This window comes from Tursiops truncatus, chromosome 15, assembly GCF_011762595.2.
Source record: "Tursiops truncatus isolate mTurTru1 chromosome 15, mTurTru1.mat.Y, whole genome shotgun sequence".
Taxonomy (NCBI): domain Eukaryota; kingdom Metazoa; phylum Chordata; class Mammalia; order Artiodactyla; family Delphinidae; genus Tursiops; species Tursiops truncatus.
Window position 1 is genome coordinate 55,246,584 of NC_047048.1, and position 13,632 is coordinate 55,260,215.

The window sequence follows — 13,632 nt, forward strand, 5'->3', positions numbered from 1 at the left end:
TATGTTCTTCTTCCTTGGTGTTGTTTACAACCTTTTAAAAATGTAAAAATCATTCATAGCTGGGGACCACACCAAACCAGGCCACGCAGTGGTTTGCTAGCTTCTGATCTAGATGCTTATTGCTGGCAACTGGGAAATGTTAGAATCAGTCAGCACTGAAAGAGCCTTGCTCATGTGTTTGTATCTAGCCATCTATGCAAAGATTCTCTACAATTTTCATATCTCTTAATATGGCTATAATTCACTCTTTTCCTTTCAAATATTTCCCTCATCTTTCTCTGTCAGTTGAATGATAGCAGTGATGTCGACAACCTGGCTTGTCCTTGACATTAATGTATCTGTTGTATCACAGATAAGTTTGATATTGGCTGTTACTTTTCTTTTCCAAGATTAAGAAAGAGTATTAAGCAAGAATGACTGTTACATTATATGAAGTACCTTTATTATTATATTTTTAAGCATCATTTATTCGTTCTACATATTTTGGGGAGCCTTTAATACAGGTGCCAAGTTAGGCACTGGGGATAATGCCTCTTGTTCTGCACCTGTCTTGGCTGAGCAGGTAGACATTATCTTGTTGTATCGTAACCATCTTTATGGTTCCCAGACGCCATGATGAGGTGTGGTGATCAGAGGCAGCACTGATGGGAGTTACCCCAAGGGAAAGGGGCGAGATGAAGGGTGCCTATTTTGGAGGGACAGCATGTGCAAGGGCCTGAGGGCTAGAGGAGAACCCAACACCTTCAAGGAACTGAAAGATGGAAACTATAGCATAGCGAGGGCAAATTTCACCATAGGCTTCACAGTGGACCTGCAGCCTTGTTAAGGAATTTGGGTGTCATTCTCTGGCTAATTAGGACGCCATCAAAGGGTATGGTAATTTCTGTAGCATGGCCGTGCCCGCTGCAGTAGAGCTATCAAGATGGAACAAGAAAATGAGACGAGGCTGTTGTGCTGTTGAGATGATGGCTCGTGCCACACAGTGGCCAGAAGTGTGCAGATTTGGGGGTTCCTGGTCTAAGGGGAGCAGGCTTTAGCCCTGGAGAAGGAGCTTGGCCGTTTCTGCCCCTTGGACCTCCCTCAAAAATCACAAGGAGGACAGAAAGTACCCTGAAGACAATGTTTAAGGCCAGCTGGCCTGGACCTTATTCGCTCAGGGAGGTTGGCTGTAAACTGAGGATAGTTTTATGTCTTGTTTGTACAAACATTGTTAGGACAGGAATACTGATTTAAGTTTGAATCCTGCTGCTGCACTGCTTATAGCTGTGTGTCCTTTGGCAAGTTACGTAACTTCTGTGAAGCTCAGTTTCCACTTTTGTGGAGTTAGTGTGCCTATCAAGTAATACTATGCTTACTAGGGAGAAATAATTGCCATTTATATAATGAGATGTAAGACATGTGTCTGGCACACATCGGCGCTTAGCTGGAAAACTGCTGTCATTATTACTGTTTTCGTTATTTGTGAATCTGATCTTTTATCCCCCAGCATCTCCTTTCCCCTTGTCATGTGGTCAGGGGCAAGATAGCAGTGGCTTTGCTTATTCTCTTTCTTTTGCAAAGAGTAGGAAGTGGCGTCACTGGGCACTGTGGGAGGACAAACTTTCCCTGGTGTCAGGTTCCCTGGGAGATTTTGCCTTTTGTTTTACCACAAATTCTAACACAGGCCCTAAACTCCACATTTTTAAATCTTTTGCTGCGTTTGCCTTTGGGCCTTGGCATTTCCCCACACAAAAGTTCAGGTCTGTGCATAAAACACTCTGATCTCAGGTTGATGCGTGGTTTCTGGCCTTCAGGCTGTCTTCATCAGTCTTGAGTACTTGGCTGTTGAATACTCTGTCATTTTGGAACTTAAAAAGATGCGTTTTTGCTTTCAGTGTTCATTATCTTCTCCCTTTCTTCCTCTTCTTCTTCCCTCCATTTGTCCACCCTTCCCAGGCTTTGCAGCCCTCTGCCCCAAAGCCTTTCTCGAAGCTTCCTGCCCTGTGCTTTCTTTGGCCCCAAAACCTTTCATGCTCATTTGGGTCTATATCTTCAGGACTCTCTGAAGGCTGCTGTTGGGTAAGAGACAGGCAAAGGGAGTGGATGGGCCCCCTCAGTATAGCTTGTGAGGGTCGGTTAAACATTTGGTAGGGAAATGGAGTACAGAGTACTTGACGAAAAGTGGTCTTGTCAGGATGGAATTGGTCCCCCTCTGTTCCTGGTGATGGGGAGCAGTGGGGAGGGTTGGCTACTGCAGTGGATGTGCACATCTGAAACAAACATGAAGATAAAATTAACTTAGTAGAATAAATGTATTCTACATTAAAGTCCTGTCATTTTTCCCTAAAGTTAACATGGGTCTGCTGGCATCCTAATGGCAGTGGGGCTGGATGTAGAGCAAAGAACTTATTGGTCCCTCTGAATGTGACTGTAAGGCAGGTGGTCTTGTAAAATTCTAACAATTTCACCATCCTCTTTGCTTGTCCTGTCTTCTGGCAAACATAAGCTCTTGATCAAGGTAAAAATGTCAGGGCTACTTCAGGCAGATTTTATATTTAGGTATGTTTGCTGTCACACTGTATCTTTTTTTTTTTTTTCAGATCTTGGGAAACTGATGGATGGCAGTGGCTAAATCACAATGTAGAAGATTGATGGATTTGATTACATAAAAATAAAAACAGTTCTAAAAGATCATTCACAAAATTCATGAGCAAACAAAAAGCTGGGATAAGATATTTGCATCAAATATAACAAAAAATTACTGTCTGTCCTGTGCATGTTTAGCAGCACTCCTGGCCTCCACTTATTAGATACTAGTAGCTCTCCCCTAGTTGTGACGACCAAAAATGCCTCCAGACATTGCCAAATGTCCCCTGGAGGAAAAAAATCACTCATCGTTGAGAGCTGCTGCTTTAAAGAGACATGTATATAATGTGAACAAGAATGCAAAATGTGCATGAACATTTAAACCAAAAGAGCCACCTCAAAAAATTTTGGTGTGTGCACCTAGCTCGATTCTATAGAGGCAACTTGATATTCTGGCAACTATTTCTTTTATTTTTTCCTTTTTGCCCTCTAACTATTGAATTTTCAAATTTTGTTAATTCTTTCTCTTTTTTTATTTGTTTCTATTTCAGTTTTTCCCCTGGCTCATCTAAAGTATTTGTTGAATGAAGTGTGCGTAAGAGAATTCTTTGAACAGAAGTTTTCCTACTTGTCTTTCCAAACTTCTTGTAGGTTTGCCTTCACATTTGCAGGACAGCTTGTCTGGGTTATTCATTCCTTGTGGGAAATTAATTGGTGCTAAGGTCTATACGCATTGTTCTAATCTGAGTGCCAGTGAATGTTTTCTGTCCCTTCTCACCCCTACATGCTTGTGGTATTTTTTTCTTTATCTTAGGGAATTCCCTGGCAGTCCCATGGCTAAGACTCTGTGCTTTCACAGCCAAGGGTTCAGGTTAAATTCCTGGTCAGGGAACTAAGATCCCGCAAACTGTGCTGTGTGCCCCCCACCAAAAAAAAGTAGAAACACCTAGGCATGTTTGATTGTACGTGTGCCAATCCTGGAAGGGATCCCTTGTGCCCTCTCTCTTTTTTTTAAATAAATAAATTTATTTATTTATTTTTGGCTGTGTTGGGTCTTTGTTGCTGCGTGCAGGCTCTCTCCAGCTACGGCGATCAGGGGCTACTCCTCGCTGCAGTGCACGGGCTTCTCATTGTGGTGGCTTCTCCCATTGGAAGCACGGGCTCTAGGTGCATGGGCCTCAGCAGCTGTGGCACGCAGGCTTCAGTAGTTGTGGCTTATGGGCTCCAGAGTGCAGGCTGGGTAGCTGTGGCTCATGGGTTTAGTTGCTCCGTGGCATGTGGGATCTTCCCGGACCAGGGCTTGAACCTGTGTCCCCGGCATTGGCAGGTGGACTCCCAACCACTGCATCACCAGGGAAGTCCCTGTGCCCTCTCATTTTTTAAGCCAAATTCTCCAAATGCTTTTTAATCTTTTGGTGGATCTCTTTTATTATTCAAGTAATACTTCTGTTGTTTGAAATTGAGTTTTTAATATTTTCTGCTGCATGGGATTGTTTTAGTAGCTTCCTGCCTTTGACTTTTACTTGGATTTTCTCTTAGTTTGGAGCGTTGTCCAGATTCTCTAAGATTCTCCGAGCATGTCAGATCCACCTTGGGTCTTGATTCTCCTCGGACCCTTTCTTATCTCTTGCCACTTTACTTCCCCAACCCCCTTTTTTGGGGTTGGATTACTTTTTTAGGTTTATGTTGTCATTTGATTTGATATTGAATGTTTCGGTTCTGTTTTTTGTATGGCATTCTAGCCCATTTAAGCTCACCTTGCCACCTTCCTGGAATTCTGTATGGCCATTTAATCCTAGGTTGGTTTTGTCTCCTCTTTTTTGTGCTTTTCAGTGTCTTCCCAGCCTTTAATTGGGCACCTGTAGGAAATTCAGAATTATTTTAATATCCATACAATTGTAGTAAATTGGCTATAACTGAACTGTCTAGTATGATTGCCACCAGCCACAAGTGGCTATTTAAACTTAAATTTGATACAGTTTAAAGGTTCAGTTTCTCTATTGCACTAGTCACATTTCAGGTGCTCAGTAGCCAGTGACTAGTGATGACTGTATTGGACAAGGCAGATGTAGAACATTTCCATCATTGCAGAAAGTTCTATTGGATAGTGCTGGGCTCTAAGATAGATACCATAATGCATGTCAAAAAAAATCCCTCTGCTATTTTTTCTCCCTAGTATTCTAATATTTTTGGTGGTTCACTTTGGTGGTTCCCCACCCACCGCCCGCTCCAAAAGGTGATTCAGAATCTGAGTGACTATAAATGAAGGTGGATGGGGACTTGAAAAGTGTAATAAGTTTTTTTGGTGTTGGGATATAATTTGTACTTCGACTTTCCCATGCAGGAAACACAGTGTCTGTGTGTCCTGTACTGTTTGAGTGCTTGATGTAATTTGGCTGCTTTCTCTTTTTCTAGGTGTGCTGAGAGATGGCACTTGTGGGGCTCATCTCTGCCTGAGAATTGGCACTGGAAGAGCTGACTCTGATCCTGGGCTCCTTGAGTGAACAAGCCTTAACTTCCAGCCACTTCAGTCCAAAGGTCAAATTACTCGTTTTCTCTTAATGATGGGTATTGGTAAGAACACTACATCCAAATCCATGGAGGCTGGAAGTTCAACTGAAGGCAAATATGAAGATGAAGCGAAGCACCCGGCTTTCTTTACTCTTCCGGTAACAGCATTTCCTGTCTTTTTTCTTCTTAAGTCACTCTAAAGTAGTTTCTGCATTGACTAGGATTAGCTTTTTTTTTTTTTTTTTAACCCAAAGAAAGTTTAGTATTAGTTTTCTTTTTTATTTTGTTTTGTTTTGTTTTATATAGCAGGTTCTTATTAGTCATCAGTTTTATACACATCAGTGTATACATGTCAATCCCAATCGCCCAATTCAGCACACCACCATCCCCACCCCACCGCGGTTATCCCCCCTTGGTGTACATACGTTTGTTCTCTACATCTGTGTCTCAACTTCTGCCCTGCAAACTGGCTCATCTGTACCATTTTACTAGGTTCCACATACATGTGTTAATACACGATATTTGTTTTTCTCTTTCTGACTTACTTCACTCTGTATGACAGTCTCTAGATCCATCCACGTCTCAACAAATGACTCAATATCGTTCCTTTTTATGGCTGAGCAATATTCCATTGTATATATGTACCACAACTTCTTTGTCCGTTCGATTGTTGATGGGCATTTAGTTGCTTCCATGACCTGGCTGTTGTAAATAGTGCTGCAATGAACATTGGGGTGCATGTGTCTTTTTGAATTATGGTTTTCTCTGGGTATATGCCCAGCAGTGGGATTGCTGGATCATATGCTAATTCTATTTTTAGTTTTTTAAGGACCCTCCATACTGTTCTCCATAGTGGCTGTATCAATTTACATTCCCACCAACAGTGCAAGAGGGTTCCCTTTGCTCCACACCCTCTCCAGCGTTTGTTGTTTGCAGATTTTCTGATGATGCCCATTCTAACTGGTGTGAGGTGATACCTCATTGTAGTTTTGATTTGCATTTCTCTAATAATTAGTGATGTTGAGCAGCTCTTCATGTGCTTCTTGGCCATCAGTGTGTCTTCTTGGGAGAAATGTCTATTTATGTCTTCTGCCCATTTTTGGATTAGGTTGTTTGTTTCTTTAATATTGAGCTGCATGAGCTGTTTATATATTTTGGAGATTAATCCTTTGTCCATTGATTCGTTTGCAAATATTTTCTCCCATTCTGAGGGTTGTCTTTTCGTCTTGTTTATGGTTTCCTTTGCTGTGCAAAAGCTTTGAAGTTTCATTAGGTGCCATTTGTTTATTTTTATTTCCATTTCTCTAGGAGGTGGATCAAAAAAGATCTTGCTGTGATTTATGTCAAAGAGTGTTCCTCCTATGTTTTCCTCTAAGAGTTTTATAGTGTCTGGTCTTACATTTAGGTCTTCAATCCATTTTGAGTTTATTTTTGTGTATGGTGTTAGGGAGTGTTCTAATTTCATTCTTTAACATGTAGCTGTCCAGTTTTCCCAGCACCAATTATTGAAGAGACTGTCTTTTCTCCATTGTTTATCTTTGCCTCCTTTGACATAGATTAGTTGACCGTAGGTGTGTGGGTTTATCTCTGGGCTTTCTATCTTGTTCCATTGATCTCTATTTCTGTTTTTGTGCCAGTACCATACTGTCTTGATTACTGTAGCTTTGTAGTATAGTCTGAAGTCAGGGAGTCTGATTCCTCCAGCTCCGTTTTATTCCCTCAGGACTGCTTTGGCTCTTCAGGGTCTTTTTTGTCTCCAAATTTTAAGATTATTTGTTCTAGTTCCGTAAAAAATGCCATTGGTAATTTGATAGGGATTGCTTTGAATCTGTAGATTGCTTTGGGTAGTATAGTCATTTTCACAATATTGATACTTCCAATCCAAGAACATGGTATATCTCTCCATCTGTTGGTATCATCTTTAATTTCTTTCATCAGTGTCTTATAGTTTTCTGCATACAGGTCTTTTGTCTCCCTTGGTAGGTTTATTCCTAGGTATTTTATTCTTTTTGTTGCAATGGTAAATGGGAGTGTTTCCTTAATTTCTCTTTCAGATTTTTCATTATTAGTGTATAGGAATCCAAGGGATTTCTGTGCATTAATTTTGTATCCTGCAACTTTACCAAATTCATTGGTTAGCTCTAGTAGTTTTCTGGTGGCTTTTTTAGGATTCCCTATGTATAGTATCATGTCATCTGCAAACAGTGACAGTTTTACTTCTTCTTTTCCGATTTGTATTCCTTTTATTTCTTTTACTTTTCTGATTGCCATGGCTGGGACTTCCAAAACTATGTTGAATAATAGTGGTGAGAGTAGACATCCTTGTCTCGTTCCTGATCTTAGAGGAAATGCTTTCAGTTTTTCACCATTGAGAATGATGTTTGCTGTGGGTTTGTCATATATGGCCTTTATTATGTTGAGGTAGGTTCCCTCTATGCCCACTTTCTGGAGAGTTTTTATCATAAATGCAAGTTGAATTTTGTCAAAAGATTTTTCTGCCTCTATTGAGATGATCATATGGTTTTTGTTTTTTTTTTTTTGCTGTATGTGGGCTTCTCACTGTTGTGGCTTCTCCCGTTGTGGAGCACAGGCTCCAGACGTGCAGGCTCAGCAGCCATGGCTCACGGGCCCAGCCGCTCCAAGGCATGTGAGATCTTCCCGGACTGGAGCACGAACCCGTGTCCTCTGCATCGGCAGGCAGACTCTCAGCTACTGTGCCACCAGGGAAGCCCGATCATATGGTTTTTATTCTTCAATTTGTTAATATGGTGTATCACATTGATAGATTTACGTATATTGAAGAATCCTTGCATTCCTGGGATAAATCCCACTTGATCATGGTGTATGATCCTTTTAATGTGTTGTTGAATTCTGTTTGCTAGTATTTTGTTGAGGATTTTTGCTCTATATTCATCAGTGATATTGGTCTGTAATTTTTTTTTCTTGTAGTATCTTTGTCTGGTTTTGGTATCAGGGTGATGGTGGCCTCATAGAATGAGTCTGGGAGTGTTCCTTCCTCTGCACTTTTTTGGAAGAGTTTGAGAAGGATGTATGTTAGCTCTTCTCTAAATGTTTGATATAATTCACCTGTGAAGCCATCTGGTCCTGGACTTTTGTTTTTTGGAAGATTTTTAATCACAGTTTCAATTTCATTACTTGTGATTGGTCTGTTCGTATTTTCTGTTTCTTCCTGGTTCAGTCTTGGAAGGTTATACCTTTCTAAGAATTTGTCCATTTTTCCAGGGTGTCCATTTTATTGTCATAGAGTTGCTTGTAGTCGTCTCTTAGGATGCTTTGTATTTCTGCGGTGTCTGTTGTAACTTCTCCTTTTTCATTTCTAATTTTATTGATTTGAGTCCTCTCCCTCTTTTTCTTGATAAGCCTGGCTAATGGTTTATCAATTTTGTTGATCTTCTCAAAGAACCAGCTTTTAGTTTTATTGATCTTTGCTATTGTTTTCTTTGTTTCTATTTCATTATTTCTACTCTGATCTTTATAATTTCTTTCCTTCTGCTAACTTTGGATTTTGTTTGTTCTTCTTTCTCTAGTTCATTTAGGTGTAAGGTAAGATTGTTTATTTGAGGTTTTTCTTGTTTCTTGAGGTAGGCTTGTATAGCTATAAACTTCCCTCTTAGAACTGCTTTTGGTGCATCCCATAGGTTTTGGATCGTCATGTTTTTATTGTCATTTGTTTCTAGGTATTTTTTGATTTCCTCTCTGATTTCTTCAGTGATCTCTTGGTTATTTAATAATGTATTGTTTAGCCTCCATGTGTTTGTGTTTTTTACGTTTTTTTCCCTGTAATTGATTTCTAATCTCATAGCCTTGTGGTCAGAAAAGATACTTGATATTATTTCAATTTTCTTAAATTTACTGAGGCTTGATTTGCGACCCAAGGCGTGATGTATCCTGGAGAATGTTCCATGCGCACTTGAGAAGAAAGTGTAATCTGCTGTTTTTGGATGGAGTGTCCTATAAATATTAATTAATCTATCTGGTCTATTGTGTCATTTAAAGCTTGTGTTTCCTTATTAATTTTCTGTTTGGATGATCTGTCCATTGGTGGAAGTGAGGTGTTAAAGTTCCTCACTATTACTGTGTTACTGTTGATTTCTTCTTTTATAGCTGTTAGCAGTTGCCTTATGTATTGAGGTGCTCCTATGTTGGGTGCATATAAATTTATAATTGTTGTACCTTCTTCTTGGATTGATCCCTTGATCATTATATAGTGTCATTCCTTGTCTCTTGTAACATTCTTTATTTTAAAGTCTGCTTTATCTGATATGAGTATTGCTACTCCAGCTACCTTTGATTTCCATTTGCATGGAATATCTTTTTCCATCCCCTCACTTTCAGTCTCTATGTGTCCCTAGGTCTGAAGTGGGTCTCTTGTAGAGAGCATATAGATGGGTCTTGTTTTTGTATCCATTCAGCAAGCCTGTTTCTTTTGGTTGCAGCATTTAATCCATTCACGTTTAAGGTAATTATCAATATGTATGTTCCTATGACCATTTTCTTAATTGTTTTGGGTTTGGTTTTATAGGTCCTTTTCTCCTCTTGTGTTTCCCACTTAGAGAAGTTCCTTTAACATTTGTTGTAGAGCTGGTTTGGTGGTGCTGAGTTCTCTTAGCTTTTGCTTGTCTGTAAAGCTTTTGATTTCTCCATTGAATCTGAATGAGATCCTTGCAGGGTAGAGTAATCTTGGTTGTAGGTTCTTCCCTTTCATCACTTTAAGTATATCATGCCACTCCGTTCTGTCTTGCAGAGTTTCTGCTGAGAAATCAGCTGTTAACCTTATGGGAGTTCCCTTGTATGTTATTTGTCGTCTTCCCTTGCTGCTTTTAATAATTTTTCTTTGTCTTTAATTTTTGCCAATTTGATTACTATGTGTCTCGGTGTGTTTCTCCTTGGGTTTATCTTGTATGGGACTCGCTGCACTTCCTGGACTCTGGTGGCTATTTCCTTTCCCATGTTAGGGAAGTTTTCCTCTATAATCTCTTCAGATATTTTCTCTGGTTCTTTCCCTCTCTCTTCTCCTTCTGGGACCCCTACAATGCAAATGTTGTTGCATTTAATGTTGTCCCAGAGGTCTCTTAGGCTGTCTTCATTTCTTTTCATTCTTTTTTCTTTATTCTGTTCTGCAGCAGTGAATTCCACCATTCTGTCTTCCAGGTCACTTATCTGTTCTTCTGCCTCAGTTATTCTGCTATTGATTCCTTCTAGTGTAGTTTTCATTTCAGTTATTGTATTGTTCATCTCTGTGTGTTTGTTCTTTAATTCTTCTAGATCTCTGTTAAACATTTCTTGCATCTTCTCGATCTTTGCCTCCATTCTTTCCAAGGTCCTGGATCATCTTCACTATCATTATTCTGAATTCTTTTTCTGGAAGGTTGCCTATCTCCACTTCATTTAGTTTTTTTTCTGGGGTTTTATCTTGTTCCTTCATCTGGTACATAGCCCTCTGCCTTTTCATCTTGTCTATCTTTCTGTGAATGTGGTTTTTGTTCCACAGGCTGCAGGATTGTAGTTCTTCTTGCTTCTGCTCTCTGCCCTCTGGTGGATGAGGCTATCTAAGAGGCTTGTGTAAGTTTCCTGATGGGAGGGACTTAGTGGTGGGTAGAGCTGACTGTTGCTCTGGCAGGCAGAGCTCAGTGTAGGATTAGCTTTAATACTCCTGTTTTCAGCGAAGGTTAAGGCATTTGAAAACCAAATGCTTTTCACGAGAGAGAGGCTTTGGGAACCCTGTTGGCTGACAGTGGTTTTGGCTCTGCCTAGAGTCACCTGATGGGATTAACTCCAAGAAGGAAGCATGCCTTGCTGTGAATATTGTGAAACTGGCCCAGTGCTTACTGTGTACTGGAGGATGTTGAAGGCTTAATTTTATCTCCAAAAATGTGTTTTTGTGAAATAACCTGTCACCCAACTTCATACTTGTATTTCAAGGTGGAAGAATGAATGAATGACATTCATTGTTTGGAACCCAAGTGTCCATGACTTGTATTATGGCAGTAGCATCAAAGATAGAGGTATTTTGCCTGGACAAGTTATATCAGTCAGAGAAGGTTGATTACACACCTTCATTATATTCAATGCTAATATTTTTTCAGATGTAGGATTATGACTTGATGTGTATAAAGTTACCTAAAGTGTTGGTTTAAGAAAGAAAAAAGCTCTTTAGTGGGAACTTGCTTCAGCTGTTTTTCCCTTAATATAGGAAATGAGGTTAATGTCAAGAATACCATTCTAGGATTCCTTAAAACATGGTCCTAGAATTTGCCTCACTGAAACATTACCCAGTAAGAAAGACGTGAACACGGCATCTTTAAGTATGTTGGTTGCCCTGATTTACTGTATTTTGAATTTTACTCTGTGAATTCAGAGAGATGTTCCACTGATTTTACAACTGGTGTTACTTGTTTTCCTTCTTTCTGTAAAGTGAAATTTTGAAACTAGATTTTCTGTTATACTGAAGACTTAAGGTCAACACAGATTATCTAGAGGAAGAGATGTCAGGTTTCCAAGTTTAAATTAGAGCATCTCTGAAAAGTGAAGAGGAAAGTTCATGCCTGAGTATTGACTTGTCTCTCCTGTGGCATTTGCCCAGCAGACCATTCACCCTCACTCTTCTCCACTTGAGAGACAAAAACTTGAGTACACCTTAGCCACCCACTTGCCTTGTCATTTTGGCTTAGAGTTTTAGGCTTATTTTAGCATTCAGATTGTGATATTGCACCGTTAGCAGTTAAATTCACCAGCATGTTATCAGTTTTCATGTTCACTGTTGTTTCTTGTAGCACTCTCCTTCCCTCTTTGTTCACTTTTCTTTTAAACTACACCAAGGGACTGTGAATGGTCACTGACTTTGTCTTTGCACATCTGAAAATAACTGTATTTTGCTCTCAATTCTTGAATGAACTTCTATTAATTATACACTCCCGTTCTGTCTCCATTTCTCTTTAACTGCTTTCTCATGGTTTGTATATCTTTTTCTAGTGCTTCCTTTTGGCTGGATTCCCTAGTGTTATTTTACAATTTATTAATTCTTTGTGTACAGTCATGTGTTTATGTTGAAGTTTTATTGCAGTGATTCTTTTCTTATTTCTAAAATTACTATTTGGTTTATATCTGCCTTTTTTTTTTTTTCTTTTTTTTTTGTGGTACACGGGCCTCTCACTGCCGTGGCCTCTCCCGTCGCGGAGCACAGGCTCCGGACGCGCAGGCCCAGCGGCCACAGCTCACGGGCCCAGCCGCTCCGCGGCATGCGGGATCCTCCCGGACCGGGGCACGAACCTGTGTCCCCTGCATCGGCAGGCAGACTCTCAACCACTGCGCCACCAGGGAAGCCCTATATCTGCCTATTTTTGTTCTTAATTTCTTGTATGTATGTATTTGTTTTAAAATGTTTGTACTTTTAAATTATTGAGGACCCTAATGTACTAAAGTATTTTTCCAATTGTTCTACTTTCTTCTGGTGTGAAATCCTTGTTTCTTTTGATATTTTCTTCTCTCTCTCTGCCACTCCCCAATTTTTTCCTATAGTTTTGCCTTTTCCTTTCCTGGATCCAGTCCAGAACCTGTTCTTACAGTGGAGGTCTTCCTGTCTTCCCCCAGTGGGTACAGACCATAACATGAAGGAGTGAGGAGACCCGCTGGCCCCTGAGCACTGAACCTGGTTCTGGTCCTCCCCTTGTGTGGGGACCCTTAAGTCCCTGTTTTTCCATGGGAGCTGCCTGACTGAGGTCTTCCAGGCTCAGAGTCTCGTGGGTCCCAGTGTCCACCCATTCATTGCTTTATGTTTCTTGTATTCTAAAAGGCTTGTCTGTTTTTAGCCTTGCCTATTTTGGGGCTTTCCCAACTCCATTGTTATTTAGGGGTGGGGTTGGGACGGAGTATTCCTCAAAGCATTAATTTCCAGATCCATCTTCAGCAGGATTACAAGTACATGGGAGCTGGGAATGTGGATATAATATGTAGTTAGACATAAATATAATGTGAATATAAAGTAATTTAACACTAGAGCAGTTTCATATAGGGATGTTATGGAATTTTTACTCTAGTCTTGGGCTATAAAAGTAGGCATTATAAAGGGAGAAGAAAAAGAGGAGTAATAGAGTTGGAATCATGGGATTGAGCTAGTGGGAGGAGAGCGAAATATCAAGGGGATAAGCTGTTAAGGTCAGCACATGAATCATCAGGATGACTTAGAACAGGGATGCCAAGAAGTGTGTTAACATGTGCTACCTCGAGCTTATGAGAAAATGGAAGGTGAAATAATAGAAGGAAAACAGATGAAAACAAAAGCCTATCCAAAAATTTTTATAAAGAAATAGTTCATTTGTTGGAATTTGGGGTTGTAGAAAGTTTTGTTAGAAAATATTTTGTAATACAATGAAAAGAGGAACAGTAGTGCCTATATTTAATCACTAGTGAAATTGCTACCCTAAGAAAACTTAGACAGTAAGATAGAAGACCATTTTGAATGATTTGCTTGTTGATAGGACAGAGGTAGGAGGCTAGGTTAGAGCTGGTCCCTTTTCGCTGCCCAACTGGTAGGAT

At 40.1% G+C, this 13,632-nt stretch overlaps 1 protein-coding gene across 2 annotated transcripts in view; it reads left to right on the plus strand.

The window, feature by feature from the left end:
- Positions 1 to 13,632, plus strand: part of SLC23A2 (solute carrier family 23 member 2) — a 147,865-nt gene that overhangs the window by 46,345 nt on the left and 87,888 nt on the right. For both annotated transcript variants that reach the window (XM_033839087.2, XM_019941473.3), the window contains one exon: positions 4,981 to 5,234. In XM_033839087.2, coding sequence (XP_033694978.1) covers positions 5,127 to 5,234 — 108 coding nt within the window. In that variant the 5' untranslated portion in view covers positions 4,981 to 5,126. The remainder of the gene's footprint in view (positions 1 to 4,980; positions 5,235 to 13,632) is intronic.